This window comes from Biomphalaria glabrata, chromosome 15, assembly GCF_947242115.1.
Source record: "Biomphalaria glabrata chromosome 15, xgBioGlab47.1, whole genome shotgun sequence".
In the NCBI taxonomy this organism is placed as follows: domain Eukaryota; kingdom Metazoa; phylum Mollusca; class Gastropoda; family Planorbidae; genus Biomphalaria; species Biomphalaria glabrata.
In genome coordinates, this window is record NC_074725.1 from 25861898 (window position 1) to 25878721 (window position 16824).

The 16824-nt window shown below is 37.7% G+C and overlaps 2 protein-coding genes across 2 annotated transcripts; both read right to left on the reverse strand.

Moving 5' to 3' along the window:
• Positions 1 to 1953: 1953 nt before the first annotated feature.
• LOC106060242 (transcription factor Maf-like) lies at positions 1954 to 3588 on the reverse strand. Its single transcript, XM_056011743.1, has 2 exons — positions 3276 to 3588; positions 1954 to 2473 (listed from the first exon to the last, which is right to left on the reverse strand). The coding sequence occupies exon 2, from the start codon at positions 2467 to 2469 to the stop codon at positions 2176 to 2178; it is 294 nt and encodes a 97-aa protein (XP_055867718.1). The 5' UTR covers positions 2470 to 2473; positions 3276 to 3588; the 3' UTR covers positions 1954 to 2175.
• A 10158-nt stretch (positions 3589 to 13746) lies between these two features.
• Positions 13747 to 14675, reverse strand: LOC129923129 (uncharacterized). The gene is made up of 2 exons (XM_056012839.1): positions 14541 to 14675; positions 13747 to 14305 (listed from the first exon to the last, which is right to left on the reverse strand). Exon 2 carries the CDS (start codon positions 14296 to 14298, stop codon positions 14005 to 14007), a length of 294 nt encoding a protein of 97 aa, XP_055868814.1. The 5' UTR covers positions 14299 to 14305; positions 14541 to 14675; the 3' UTR covers positions 13747 to 14004.
• Between the last annotated feature and the right edge of the window lie 2149 nt (positions 14676 to 16824).

Below are 16824 nucleotides of genomic sequence, written 5' to 3' on the forward strand. Positions count from 1 at the left end.
TCTCTTATGAAAATAGAAAATAGGCGTTATAGTTATTTATTGTTAGCTTTAAACTTAAAAGCAGCAACCTATACATTATAAAGGGAGCTTATTCAACTTATACTACCACATCAGTCAGTAGAATGCCTTTCCTTTTTTTCGAGATACCAAACAAAATATATAATTACCAATAGTTCATCAACTAATTGCTTTTTTAAAATTAATTCTTGTGTAGTCAGGTAAAAGAAATAATAGTGTAAAATTTCAACTTGATCCGAGATTGGGTGTGGGAGAAATAACGTGTACAAACTTTTTACCAGACAAATAGACAGAGCTGATATAAGCGTTTGGAATTCAGTATACTCTCAGTTATAACATTTTATTTGTTTAGATTGTGTAACTTATATGATTCACCTGTTCTTGACCTATTGGAACAGGAAAGAAACATCTTGAAAAACAGTTTTACGTTTCTTCATTAGTGATTTACAAGACTCGGTATGTTTGAAGTCTTGAGACACTGGTAGAAAGCTTCTCTGTCTTAAGACACTGGTAGAAAGCTTCTCTGTCTTGAGACACTGGTAGAAAGCTTCTCTGTCTTGAGACACTGGTAGAAAGCTTCTCTGTCTTGAGACACTGGTAGAAAGCTTCTCTGTCTTGAGATACTGGTAGAAAGCTTCTCTGTCTTAAGACACTGGTAGAAAGCTTCTCTGTCTTGAGACACTGGTAGAAAGCTTCTCTGTCTTGAGACACTGGTAGAAAGCTTCTCTGTCTTGAGATACTGGTAGAAAGCTTCTCTGTCTTAAGACACTGGTAGAAAGCTTCTCTGTCTTAAGACACTGGTAGAAAGCTTCTCTGTCTTAAAAATCTATGATAATATTACAAGATCTTTGATGCTCACAAATCTAAGTTTAGTCAACACATGGCTGTTTCTAAGTGGTTTCAGATCAAGTTAAAAAAAAACATTTTGGTCCTACACTCAGACAGAATGTGTTCACGCAGGACATCTCAGCGTTTAATGTTTCACCAAGTGACGTCGTGGTTTAAATTTGAGCAGACTGTAATGATGTCATTTCCGGTGAGTCCTGCTCTCTGTGCCAAGTACTGACCACGATGAGGGAAAACTACTCCCTGGTCCCCCGACGTCTCAAGTTGACCCTTGGGTAATGTATGTCTGACCAGGCTTAGAGTTTTATTTTGTTCAAGAGTTTCAATCGATAGTAAAAGAGATTTAAGTCTGTTAAAAACTTTTCCAACAATTTCATTTAAACAGAAATACTATTTTAGCGTATTATTCGAAAGAAAATGTCTATAGACAATTAGTTAGCATATACTATATATGATTAACGATTTACTAAACTACATTTATGTTGTCTTTTTTTTTTTCATTTCTTAAATAAGTGTCTATAATAATTAATCAACACTGGGTATTTGGAAGTATTTGAAGCCCTTAGGCGAAGGGAATTAAGCGGCCCCGAAATGAAATAAAAAATTAAAAAGACAGAAATATAAAAATACGCAGTGAGTTAAAAAAAACTTCCTGTAGTCCATATATAAATCAACAAATCAATTAATCACAGTACTGACAAAGAGCCAGGCTAGAAGACGAAACATAATGTTTTAGATTTGATCCGAATTTCGCAATTTTTTTCTCATAACTTTTTTTTTGAGTCCTGGCAAGGCCCCCACCAATCAAATCTCCTAGACGGCTGCCTTGTTTGCCTATGTCTTAGCCCTAATCAACAGAGATGGTGTGTTCAATTTTACGTATTTGCCTCTCATTTCGCTGCCTACGGGAAGTGGAATGACTCCTTTATCTTTGTCTACACTGAAATTATCACTGTGCTCTTTGGTTTGACTAGTTTGCTGTGTTAACAAACACTTTATGTTTGCTCTTTAAGTAGATGAATGTATCAAGTTCATGATCAACTTAAAAGTAAATTACTTCTAAAACAATATGGAAAACAACAAAATGTGTTTCTATTTCAATGTGTTTTATTATTTTTTTACATAGAAACTACAAAACTACAAAAGTAATGTATACGTTTGGAGAAGTGCTGTATCTGGACAACTTTCCTAAACCCCAGATCAAACAACTTCAATTCAAAAGTCAACTCTTCGAGAGATTTTATTTTTTACAAACTTTGAAATGAAATGTAAACAAATTCAGAGAAGTGTCCACAAAATCATTGGGTTCACCTAACCGACGACACCACCACCAGCGGCGGCTCCAGCGGCGGCTTGCTGTTGCAGAAGAAGAGCTGTGAGAAGAAGCTCTTCGGTTCCGCCGCCGCCGCTGGATTTGCAGCTGCTGCTTGAGCCACTGCTGCTGCTGCTGCTGTGGTGATGGTGGTGGGAGTGGCTGTGTTTGTGGCTATGGCTGTGTTTGTGGTGGTGATGGTGATGGTGGGAGTGGGCCTCAGCTGTCTCCAGCATCAAGCAGACGACGGTGGCCAGACCGAGAAGGACGAAAATGGTTTGACCAGTTGCCATTTTACTGTGAAAAAAAAAGACAATCGAATTAACCCTTAAACACCTCAATAACATTTGTGAAGATTTAGGTTTTGAGTTTCACTTGTGGGTTTACAAATAGCGTAAATGAAACTAGTTCTAATGTCAGCACATGAAGTTTGATGAGGATAGACGATGTCTATGTGATGGCCACACCATTGACCAGTTAGCCAATAAGAAAATTAGATTTCATATCTTCCACAAATTATATGTACTGCAATGCTTACATTATATACATTTATGTAGGTAAGCAGGCAGACAGACGAACAGATAGACAGATAGAGAAGCAGGCAGACAGACAGACGAACAGATAGACAGTTAGAGAAGCAGGCAGACAGACAGACGAACAGATAGACAAGTAGAGAAGCAGGAAGACAGACAAACAGACAGATATTGACAGATAAGACTAAAAGACAGGCAGATGAATAGACAGACTGATAGACATACAGAGAGTCAAAAGACAGATATATGGGCGGATAGATAGATAGATAGATAGATAGATAGATAGATAGATAGATAGATAGATAGATAGATAGATAGATAGACAAACAGATAGAAAGCGATGACAAAATAGAGAGACATTGATTATGTTTGACATTTTGTCGTTACGATGTTTATGACTTTATTCGGGACAAGAATCTACGAGTCTCTTTAACATGAAAACGAAACTGGTTTGAATACATTTGCTATAATCATGCCCTATATAAATAGATATACTTTGTCTTTACCATTACTGGGAAGTAACTGTTAGGGTGTAAGTTTTAATGTTTAATTCTGCTAGTTCTTACCTTGAGTTCTTGTTGGACTAATTGCTTGCTTGAGCTCTGAGAGGCAACTGTTTGTACCATGTTCTTCTCCGAATATTTTATACTCTTGAAAAGGACAATATGAGGGAGCAGTTGTATTCTTGACATCATGTCTCTAACCCAATTGAACGCAATTCTTTGTCTTCTTTCAATTACGCAAGCGACACTTGACTTCTTTGTTTTAGTCCTTAGTCACCTCATCTTTTATACAGTTTCTAGAGTTGTCTCTCTTGTTATAGGACTTAACAAAAAAAAAGTTGTATAGAGGAATGTCCAAAGTAGTTTCTTTACCGTTTCTACTGTAATGTTTGAAATCAGTTGCAAGTCACGTCCGAGCCGAGAACGTGTGGTTTTGATCTCGTCGTCTGCTGGGGTCTGACTTTGAAGTCTGCTGCTTCGAATTACACACACATACACACCCACACACACGTACATAAATAAAATTTTTGAATATTTTTTTGTACTCAAACTTCCATGTGTGTTCATGTTTTGATCAAGTCTTGTCGATACTAGGTCATGAGAGGTCATGTGTGTTCATGTTTTGATCACGTCTTGTCGATACTAGGTCATGAGAGGTCATGTGTGTTAATGTTTTGATCAAGTCTTGTCCATACTAGGTCATGAGAGGTCATGTGTGTTAATGTTTTGATCAAGTCTTGTCGATACTAGGTCATGAGAGGTCATGTGTGTTAATGTTTTGATCAAGTCTTGTCGATACTAGGTCATGAGAGGTCATGTGTGTTAATGTTTTGATCAAGTCTTGTCCATACTAGGTCATGAGAGGTCATGTGTGTTAATGTTTTGATCAAGTCTTGTCGATACTAGGTCATGAGAGGTCATGTGTGTTAATGTTTTGATCAAGTCTTGTCGATACTAGGTCATGAGAGGTCATGTGTGTTAATGTTTTGATCACGTCTTGTCGATACTAGGTCATGAGAGGTCATGTGTGTTAATGTTTTGATCAAGTCTTGTCCATACTAGGTCATGAGAGGTCATGTGTGTTAATGTTTTGATCAAGTCTTGTCGATACTAGGTCATGAGAGGTCATGTGTGTTAATGTTTTGATCAAGTCTTGTCGATACTAGGTCATGAGAGGTCATGTGTGTTAATGTTTTGATCAAGTCTTGTCCATACTAGGTCATGAGAGGTCATGTGTGTTAATGTTTTGATCAAGTCTTGTCGATACTAGGTCATGAGAGGTCATGTGTGTTAATGTTTTGATCAAGTCTTGTCGATACTAGGTCATGAGAGGTCATGTGTGTTAATGTTTTGATCAAGTCTTGTCGATACTAGGTCATGAGAGGTCATGTGTGTTCATGTGTTGTTCGTCTTGTCGATACTAGGTCATGAGAGGTCATGTGTGTTCATGTTTTGATCAATTCTTGTCGATACTAGGTCATGAGAGGTCATGTGTGTTCATGTGTTGTTCGTCTTGTCGATACTAGGTCATGAGAGGTCATGTGTGTTCATGTGTTGTTCGTCTTGTCGATACTAGGTCATGAGAGGTCATGTGTGTTCATGTGTTGTTCGTCTTGTCGATACTAGGTCATGAGAGGTCATGTGTGTTCATGTGTTGTTCGTCTTGTCGATACTAGGTCATGAGAGGTCATGTGTGTTCATGTTTTGATCAAGTCTTGTCGATACTAGGTCATGAGAGGTCATCTGTGTTCATGTGATGTTCGTCTTGTCGATACTAGGTCATGAGAGGTCATGTGTGTTCATGTGTTGTTCGTCTTGTCGATACTAGGTCATGAGAGGTCATGTGTGTTAATGTTTTGATCAAGTCTTGTCGATACTAGGTCATGAGAGGTCATGTGTGTTCATGCTTTGATCAAGTCTTGTCGAAACTAGGTCATGAGAGGTCAAGTACCAAAGACTAAAAGTGAGTTCCAGTCACATTGAAAGAGAGCATAAGTACGAGCACTAAGTGTGTTTAGCCTTATGTTTGATGTCAATAAATGTTGCAAGATAGTTGTACTAGATTTACCTTATTACAAAGTTGGTTTCAACTCACTCTGTCTGTCTGGTAAAAGTTTGTACACGTTATTTCTCCCTCAGCCCATCTCGGATCAAGCTGAAATTTTACACAATTATTTCTTGTACTTGACATCACAAAATCAATATAAAACAACAACAACAACAAGTAGCTAATTAACTAATTGGTAATCAATTATATGGTTGGGTATCAAGGGAAAGACTTGACTGAAGTGACAGTACAAGCTTAACTTTATGAGTCGCCGCTCTAAATTAAAATAATATATAACTATACAATCTTCTCCAGCGCTAAGTACATTACTAGCAGAGTGGTTAGCACGTCGGCATTAGGAAGCATAAGCAACAGAATTTGGTTTCAGGTACTTCCCTTTTTTTCTCGTTTTTTTTGTTTTTTTTTGTTTTGTAAATATTTAAAAAATGAATTACTGTTAAATCCTTGCAGTTATCCATTTCTTCCCCCCCCCCCAACTATTTTTGCAACTGGTCCAGATACGTGATAGGATCAGAATAGCGTGTTGAGAAAGCTAATAGCATGAAATAACGCTAAACAAAAAACAATTAGTTAAAATATTATTAATCACACAGATTTATTGTTGTTGGTCTTGATCTATTACAAATCAAATTTAATGACCTATCCAAACTAATTGATACAATTACCCTTTGTATAATCTTTGTTTTTTATTCAAGTATTTTCTTTTTAGCGGCCCCCGAAAGGGGAAAAGACGCTATTAGTTTTGTGCGAAATGTCTGACCGTCTGTCCGTCTGTCCGTCCGTCCAGTTTAGATCTCGTAAACTAGAAAAGATATTGAAAATCCAACATCACAATATTTTAGACCATTCAAAGTTCTAATGCAACGGCTACTTTTTTTTTCTTAAAGCGAAAAATTTAATTTTTAAAATCAGTTATGCAAGCAGTTTTTTTAAAGAAAAAAAGCTTATTAGTATGCATTATAAGTTAGACCTAATTTAAAACGAATAGTAATCTTATAAACTTCATTTTTTTTGTTAATTTTAAACGTTCGAAGATCCAAAAATCGAATAAAAGATTGATCCTTTTCAAAACAATTAGATCAATTATAAGACATTAGTTAGGCCAGGGGGAGGCGCGGTGGCTGAGCGGTAAAGCGCTTGGCTTCCGAACCGGATGTACCGGGCTCGAATCCTGGTGAAGACTGGGATTTTCAACTTTGGAATCTTTGGGCGCCTCTGAGTCCACTCAGCTCCAATGTGTACCTGACATTAGTTGGGGAAAAGTATAGGCGGTTGGTCGTTGTGCTGGCTACATGACACCCTCGCTAACCGTAGGCCACAAAAACAGATGAACTTTACATCATCTGCTCTATAGACCACAAGGTCTAAAAGGGGAACTAGTTAGGCCAGGTTCACATCTAACTTTACATTCACTTGCACCTATCCTTTGATCTGCGGGACCGTTGGGGCACTACACAAGATCTGTTAACCTTCTTTCTCCATTCTTATCTATCATTTGTCTTTGATATAATTTCATTTGGATGTTCTTTCTGAAAATATTGAAGCCTGCCTGGGTGGACCTCTTCGGGGGCCGATTTTGAGTTTGTGTTTCCACACAAACTGTCTTTTGTAACCTTGTTTATTGTTGTTTTTTTAAAATCTTACTTAAAAATATTTAGAAGCATTGACAAGATAATTGCGACGAATCTCTGATGCTGCGAGAAATCTCATTCAGACAGATATATAGAGTATCCAAAGAAAAGATAGTTATTTATAGTTATCGATAGCCAGAGATGAAACTCTCCAATAGTATCCTTCTTCACGTGAAAAAAAACATTTCTATATAAAACACAAAGACATTAATAAGCCAAATCTAGTTTTCTGAAAGCTAGAAATAGTATAACATCATACAATGTTTACCAAGTGAGTTGAGTTCAATAATGGAACATTAAGTAAGTGCCTCTCTAACCGTTCTGCTTTCTCTTGTCTTTTAATGGAATGGGTTGCCTGAGTTAGCCAGGAAAACCAATGATTTAGCATATTTTAAGTCACAGATCAGCATACATGACTAGATTGACACATGAAATGCGTAAGACGTAACAATCTTATTTTTTGAAGAAACGTCTGTAATCTATAAGTACCGGTAATACCAAAAAGCTTCATTAGGCTGTTATTGTATTGTTTATAGTTTTCAGACTACATACATGCATAAATAGAATGCATTATGTAATCCTACGAATGCATACATCCAGTTTTCGATGCGTTATCAAACTTTATATATTTTGTAGAGAATTAGGCGTACACCTATAATATAACACATGGGCGTAGCCGGCAGGGGAGGGTCTTCAAACCATCACTTACCTTAGACCTCATTGCTGAAAGAGAAACTTTACTTACTGCCCTAGTGCAGCCAACGTAAGCAAACTACAGTTTGCAAACTTCATGAGCGTAGCCAAAAGGGTTTTTGTGGTTACCCTCCCGCTCCAACACAAAAACTAAAGCATTTTACCTTTTTCTACCAGTCACTGGGACTCCATTGAATAGCAAATTTGGTTTTTGAATTTTTTAAGCGGAAGAGTAGCAGGCTAATTGCACTGTAGATACCTCAGAATATGCATTTTTAAAATAACGGAAATAATGCTTGGTTACGGGGCTTCACCCCGGACCCCATTGGGGGGAAGCTCACAGCGCTCCCCCGGACTCCCTAGCTGCCCTTTGGCGGTGTGTACTGTCTTTCCACTAATTATAGGAAGAGAGTATTCTAGGGTAGAAAAAATGTTTGAAAGAATGAAAGATCAGAATGTAATGAAGATTAATTACATATACACACACACTGATATATTAATATATAAATTGCGGAGTGGGGTAAAAATCCCCCCTCCCCCCGAAAATATATGACATGCCATTTGTGGGCCGGTATAGATGGTAATGCCCAGGGCCGATTTTGGTACCCAGTCCGCACCAGTCCACTACCACATAGCTCTCCGCTAGCTAATGCGACGTCAGTAGACTTATACGATCACCCATCATTTGTAAATAAACATTTTAATGTTTCAAGGTCTTTCTTAAATCTATTCTGATTCTGTGACGGGGTCATTGCATTGGCTTTTAGATAGATATAATTGGAACAATTTTACAACTTTCAAAACGATAATCAGAATAGTACAACTATTAAAACAAATGACTAATATAGATCTCTGCCTATAATGATTTATTGATGTTATCTTATAGTTTCAATATTAACCATTTCCAGTTTTCCTTCTTCTAGAATCTAGAAGGTAAACTGTTGGCGGTCTTGACAGACTGGACTATTGTAGCCACTACACATGTAGATGAGAAATCTTTTCTTTTTAGCCAAAAGGAACCGTCTGATGCATGGACACAATTTCCCAAAGTCTTTGATACTCACCACATCAGTTCGTGGTTTTGTTACTCACATATTTTCTTGACCCAACGACTGTACAGGCTTCTTCTTTGTGGTCAAAACTAATTATAATAACATTTCCTTTCTTATCTTATATATTACAGACGTTACTTCGAAAAAGAAGAGAATTAACTTCTACTCAATTCATATGTCAATGTAATCATGCATGTTAGTCAATGACCTCTTTGCTAAGTCGTTGGTTCTCCTGGCTGGGCTGATTCAGACAACTGTGAAGATCCCACAATACTTAAGGCATTGGTAGGATATAGCTTATTGTGGCGATGCATAGTTTAGTCTATGTTATTAGGCTAGTCTTTATTTTTTTACTTTCTATAAGGCTATCCTGCAATAACGACACAGGCGGCTCTGCATCATGAGATCATGACTTAGTCTTGGTCGTTGTAAGCCTCTTTCTATTTCTTGAAGTCAACAGCTTCTTATTTTAAAAACAAAGCTAATCCAGAAGTAGTCTATAAGACATAGGGACCATATGTCTAGCTTATTGTAGTTTGGAGAGAGACAGTGACCAAGAAAGCTGTGGACAGTGAAAGTACATGGGTCTCAGCTCAGGAAGAAAAACGTACAATCAGAAAAACGGCCAGCTCCTCTACCACCGAAGCAAAAGCCACACTAACCTGCGCTATCTGTGGATGGGAGTGTCTCTCAAAAATAGGGCTCCACAGCCACATGAAGAAGTGTGCTCTGAGATGATCCATAGTCGTTCTACGACTGAAGAAGGCCAATATATGTAGTTTGGACTTTCTTGCCAAGTCATACTCTGTGGCATACAGGATGTCACAGTCTGTAATGCGATCAGGCCATTTACCTGGTGGTTTTTTTTTTCTTTTGCAGCATAGGGCCTATAATTTTAACAGTTTGATTGATTTAGCGGGATTTAAAAATTTTGAATTTTGAAGCATGTTTGAGAAGTTCAATTCTGGTGGATGGCTAAAAATGTCTTTGTTTATTGGCCAGGTCATTTAGAATGTAGGAGACATTTTGGACACTTTTTTTAGCACTTAAAAATCAAAATTCTCATTTACTTTGAGTACACACTACATTTTATATTTAGTTGGTAACTGAATTCTTATATTAATACAGTTCAAGTTGACTCTATAGGTGACAACTAAAACAGTTTGGACTATGCGAAGGTGACATGGTAGTCGACCAGTGAGAATGAAAGACACTGTCTGAGTTATCAAGTAAAACCAAAGTGCTAGAAGAGTCTTTGTGGAGTCTCTAATTAACTTGAACATTAAGGACAATACATAACTTCATTATTTGGATGTCAGTCAAAGACAAATAATTTTGTATCTATACATCTATAGGGTTGGGGGGGGGGGGGTCGTCATTTTCCAAATTACCATGGAAACTAAAAAGACAGAATTATTTGCTCACGTGAGATTTAAAGCCATCTCTCTCTCCATGGATGAAGTGGACTCTACCCCTCTGGGCCACCAGAGGAAGGCCTCCGATGGGAAAAGGCCACCTGTGTCTTTGGAGAAAAGTGTCAGGGTAAGTGCTAAACAAGCTGCCAGAAATAGAAATGAAAGAGCTTAATCAATTATCCATAGAATCTTCTTATTTATGGGTGTTCTAAGCCAACATAAAGATATATAAATACTTTTGTTTCCCTAATGTGATCTCCCTTTCTAATTTGTATTATTTCTGATACACATTATGCGTTTGCTTAATTTAGAACTAGAGACTTCATCTGTGACTTGAATTGAGGCTTTGAGCAAACACACAATCTTAGTTCAAGGAGATGAAAGGAGGAGGCAGAATAAAATCTAAGCAAGAGAGAACGAACTAAGTTTTGAATGAAACAGTTGCTCCATGTACTCACTGTAAATGTCTTCAGGTCATGAGACAGTTGTTCCATGTACTCACTGTAAATGTCTTCAGGTCATGAGACAGTTGTTCCATGTACTCACTTGTAAATGTCTTCAGATCATACGTTTAAAGGGCAAAGTGAAATGTTTACATAATCAGTTATTTGTTCTATGATTCATAATAATAATTATAACTTTTATATAGCGCTACTTTCCTGCTTATAGCATGCTCAGAGCGCTTTCTTCCAATCTCATTTGAGGACCAGTGGGGGAAAGGAGTATCTGGGAGAAGGTTTTCCGTGCTGCCTTTTGGCGATCAGTAAATACAACTCTGCTTGAGTCGGGTGTCGAACCTCGAGCCCCCTTCTAGGTAGCCAAGCCTTTCTCAATGCGCTCTTAGTTCTAGGAGAAGAAATGAGGAAGCAGGCCAGTTGTGAAAGAGGATTGAAGGAAGGGGGATATCAGGACCACAACGAGGCCGTAAATCTGTATTTCTCATGTAAAAAATCCTGCAATGTCCACGCGACAAGTTGGACCTCGTGTAAAGAGTGTCTGAGATGAACATTTTGAATGGAGAGCGTTGGGAATGTAGCAGCTTTTACTTCATAGCTTCCTTCTGAAAATGTTTGAGCCTGTCTGTGTACCTGTCTGTGTACCTGTCTGTGTACCTGTCTGTGTACCTGTCTGTGTACCTGTCTGTGTACCTGTCTGTGTACCTGTCTGTGTACCTGTCTGTGTACCTGTCTGTATACCTGTCTGTGTACCTGTCTGTGTACCTGTCTGTGTACCTGTCTGTGTACCTGTGTGTACCTTGTTGATGTCTAAGAGCTGAGCCGAAGGCTCTTCGAGCTCTAAGTTTGAAAAAAACCTGTTTGGTCGTCCAGCCGAACAGTAAAAAAAACAAACCTGTGTGAACACACAGTTCTGTTTGGGAGAGCCCCTAGACAATGCCTATGCGAAGCATTGCTGTTGACCGATGCATTTGACCCCCGACACGTGGACTAGAGACACGGCCGAAGGCCGAGAATGCACCGGGGACTTCTGCCATTTTCCTTCAATGTACCAAGCTAACTGTGCGGGATCCGCCATTTATGTAACGGTCCCTTTGAGGAACAGCGCATGGATTGGTGACGTGTTCGTGGGGACTTTGTTACAACCCCGCCCGTGCAAGGGGTGGACTCTCGTCTACCCGTGGGCATCCCCACGGGAGTCCTGTGTTGCTACCCATTTCGCCTAGCCACTTCCTCAAATGGCCGTTTCCACGCGGGCGCCACGATGAGGCAGGGCAGCGTGCCCGCGCCTGTGTGTACCTGTCTGTGTACCTGTCTGTGTACCTGCAATCTGGAACCTATGGAGACATCAGTCTGGAGCTGACACAGCATGGGTGATAACCCGACAAATCTCTTTGTAATCTTCTATAAATTTGTAAATAGTTTTGCAGCCTCTATTTGTTTTTTATTTTAATTTTGTGTTTTGTTTTATGGGTCCTGTTGTTCGCTAAAATTGTATTCCTAGATAAAAATTGCAGATCATAGATTTGATATTCTGCTCTGTGGACAGGGCCGCCGCTGCCTATTGTGCAATGTGTGCGTTGCACGCAGGCGGCCGAATCTAAAGGGCGGCCAAAATAATTATTTAAAGTTTGTTTTTTATTTAGTAAAATAAAACAAAATACTTAAATAGTTTATATATACATTCTGATTATTCAATTATCCTTTGAAAACTTAAAAAAAAAAGATATTCATAAATAAGAAATTATTTTGTAAACTTTAGAAGAAATAAAATAGTGCAGTACGCGAGGGATTACAATTTTTTTTTCCATAGGTTCAAGTAATTGTAAGTTTATTTATTAGAAAAATATAAAACGCTTCCATCGGTTCAGTTGTACTAGCTGTCTGGAGCTACAAGCCAACGTTATGAAAAGGGGGGAGGGCGGCGAAAATAATTGTTTTATTTTCATTGTAGTTATTAATCCATATCAGAATATTGGTAAAATAACATTATTTCAATGTTTTAAAAATTAAAATATCTTCAGTAGACGTTGTTTCATCTTGTAATAAGACCTTGTCAAGAGTCGTATGCAAAAAATGGGTCAAAACTTTTTGAAGAAAACATTTCAAAACGTCTTCGCTAGTGTGATTCTTTGGATTTTTGTATGTCTTAGAATGGTCGAATTTCTTCTTCTTCATTATAGTGACAATTTTTGTGTGAAAAAAAAGGTCCGCAACAGAAATGTCTAACTTAAGAAAAGATCACGCCAATTACAGACGTCCATGCACTATATGTACCTAAAATGTCTCTCGCATAATACTATTGACCCAGTCTGCATCTTTATTATTAAACTTAATATGACCCTCGACTTTTTTTTTACTACGAAGAATAGTGCGTTCTTAAAGAAAACACCAGCTTCTAAGGGGATTTGAACGAACATTTTGTTATCTAGGAGGTCGCCCCCTGAAATGTGAGAAACACTTAACTTGTTTTTTTTTTAAATTTTATGACTTGTACTTTGAATTATTTAATTAAAATAATCAGCGCTGAGTTGCTTTATTTTGTGCTAGTGGTGTGTTGGATAAATTTGTAGGCACCTCTGAATCCGCGTCTGTCAGAAGATTGTGGATACAATGCCCCTTCTCCAAAATACAATCGTTATAATTAAAGTTAAAAAGTTGAAAAAGTTGCACCGTCAATGGCTTTTGTATTTCGAGTCTTTTTAGTTAACATATAATTGTCCAGACCATAGAACACTGTTGAGCAGTCAAGGTTATCGAGAAACTGTTTTTGATCAAGATCATTTACACTGTTTATTGTAATATACCATCGTCGCAACTATAAGCGAGTAGTCAGAATATGATGCGTTTTTTATATATATCAGAAAGAATTGATAATTCTGAATGCACATAAATCCAAAATTGTTCCTAGTGCATGATTCATAGTTGTACTTGAGGGATACAACGGGGCGAATATGAAAGAAAAAAATGGAATAATCTACAAAAATGGTTTTAAATCAAAGGGCACTTTTGGTACAGTGTCCAGATCAGTTATATGTTCTTTTTTTCTGGAAATAAAAAGAGGGAGGGGGCGGCATTTCAAAATTTTGCACGCAGGCGGTCACACCCCTTGCGGCGGCCCTGTCTTTGGACATAGACTATTTAACATTTTTTTAGGATATGGTTAGCCTAAATGACGTATTATGTCTAGTATAAATCAACAAACAGAAAATACTTTTTTTGAAAATACATTTATTTGAATTCACTTGTGGAATAAAAACAAAACAATAAATACTAGAAATAGGCATTTCATGTACAGGTTTTGAGGTAATTCTATTGACCCTGACTGATCCTGATTGAGCATGAAATGTTAATTGTCAAATTCCCGGTGCCTGTAATATGATGACATGTATCACAAGAATGTGTCTGTTTACAAAAATAAAATGAAGCGCTTTTGATAATGATTCCAGAGGAGTGTCCTCAAAATGAATGGGTGCAATTAACCGACGACACCACCACCAGCGGCGGCTCCAGCGGCGGCTTGCTGTTGCAAAAGAAGGGCTGTGAGAAGAAGCTCTTCGGTGTCGCCGCCGCTGGATTTGCAGCTGCTGCTTGAGCCACTGCTGCTGCTGCTACTGCTGTGGTGATGGTGGTGGGAGTGGCTGTGTTTGTGGCTATGGCTGTGTTTGTGGTGGTGATGGTGATGGTGCGAGTGGGCCTCAGCTGTCTCCAGCATCAAGCAGACGACGGTGGCCAGGCCAAGAAGGACGAAAAGAGTTTGACCTGTTGCCATTTTGTAGCTGCAAGACAAAATAGAACAAAAAGATGTTATTATAGATAACTATATACAACTGATCTAAGCTATCCATGTATGTACTACCGTGAGAGACTGAGTTAAAGACGTTACATTTTAATAATGAAAGTGACCTATTAAAATGGGTCATCGAATACGTCATTAAGAGTGTCCATTTTTTATTTTACATTTTTTTTCCAGCTGATGTTACAGTAACATCAGAATGATGGGCTAGTTCTTACCTTAAGATTGCTTGCTGGACAGATCGCTTGCTTGAGCTGTGGAGAGTCAGCGGAGAATGATTCCAACATCATCGTCAGGCTGTTTTTATACACTTCGAGACAACATGAAAAGTGAAGAGTTCCATTGGAACCATCATGCCCCGGTCTTTGAAACTTTCAAACCATTTTCTGTCAACAATTTGTAACTCTGGATGAAAAGAACTCATTTTAGTGTTTTATTTTAATGCACCCAGCGCTCCATTTTTTCCTTTATTGAATAAATTGTTTGAGTTGTCTCTCTTGTCATATGACCCACTCAATGATCATGTCCGAAGCTGTTTCTGTACTGTCGCTACTGTGCTACAAGTCACGTCCTAAGAAATGTATTTGTAACAACGGTCGGCTGCTAGTGTCCGCTTGCATTCACACACACACGAAACTGAGAGGCAGAAAAGACACTTTTTGTTTTGCCTTTCTATTTTTACAATGATTGTAGAATGTAACGACACTTCTGGGAGGTCAATAAAAACGTTCTACATATTAGATCTCTCTGTATGTTTCTTGTATGTTAGTAAGATTTTATTTAGGTATCGATTTTACGGCTTCTACTTTTCCAATCGTCATCAAATTTCGCACATAATCTTATGCTCATTGACAACCCATGGATCAATCAACAAATCAATCAACAAATCAACCATGCTGCAAAGGGAAAATCATCTTTTCTTATGGACACAAATATCGGTTGTATTTTATTTACATTATATTTATTAATACCTAATTGAGTATTATATCTAATTTAGCCCAAAAAAACAACACGACATTTCGCCAATGTATAAGAAATTAAAAAATTAAATTAAGTGACGTCGTTTCAAGCACCAAGAAGAACCTTCTTTTTCACGAGAGACGGTAGAAACCAGATTGATTCAACAATTGGAAGAAGGCATTTCAATGTGTTACAGCGATTCTAAAATCTACAACCCTGGACACATTTCTCCAGTGCAACGTAGCAGTGATCTGTTGGCAACTTTTGCTTGAATAGAACAGGACCGCAACAAGATGATAAATACAACAAGGAACGTATGTCTACAAAGCTCGTTTCAAACTTGTTTGCTTGCTGCTTGAAAAACCTCTCATTCAATAACTATGTTCATTTTATGTTAAGTCTGTTTTTAATTCTAATAATCTTACATTTTAACATATATGTTGTAAATAGCGATAAAATGTCAAAAACGAATTTTTAAGTCAAATCGATCCTCATGTGAAAGTAATTAGGTCCATGTAAAATGGTTCAACGAAAAATAATATTTTTTATTGATAATTTTTTTTGGAGAACGTCGATTAAGGAGGGGGGGGGGTGAGAGGGCACCATGACCTACCCCACCGGGTGAACCTAGTAACGCCACCTCATCAGCACCCTCTCTAGTTCTCACACTGATATCACACCTCGGTCTAATAGCGAGAAAATAAAATAAAATCAAATGTGTCGCCTGTATCTCCAAAAAGCTGTTAAAAAGAAACAGTGAAAACTAAAGTTGTTGCCAGATTATGAAGACAAAAAGATTCCATTTAAAAATGAACATATTTAACGTTCAAACTCTTTTTTTAACTGCTAACTCCCTCGGTGCACTTTAGAGCAGGACCGATAACCTAGAGCTAGAGATTTCCTTCAGATCTGAGCAGACTTGTTATTGAGAGTCACGTGTCATGAAGGTAATGGACAAATTTATGTCAAAGCAATTTCTCTTCTTCACTTGCGTAGTTTTGTTTACTTGACATGACATTACATGACTACAGTATATAGAGAGGTCATCTTTTCTGAATATATTTACTATCTCTAGGAATAGGGCAGGAGGGTGCCAACTTTGAAATATGGTATTGTGATAAGTTACTGGATGAGGACTATGTAATTCTTATTACATATTTTGTTTTTCAATGTTGCAACAATCTTGTTCAAATTTGTATGAGGTTATATCTCCCACTTCCCATTCATAGAACAAGTTGAAACATGAACGAATAAAAAAAATTACCAATTATTTTATCAATTAATTTAGTGTGTTTTAAAAAGAGACAGTATTAGCTAAGGGAAGATAAACCTTGTGTAGAGAGAGAATTAGGTCGTCACCTGCAAATTAGAAACTAACAAAAGATCATTATTAAACCTATTTTCACTTGCTCTTGTCTAATCCAATGGTAAGTATAGCAGTATTCAAAGAATGAGGCTTCAACTCATCAGCTCGAATGAAGTTGATCACCTTTTTTAAAACTAAAAACTGATTCTGAAAAGCTAGAACGAACACTTTTCCAC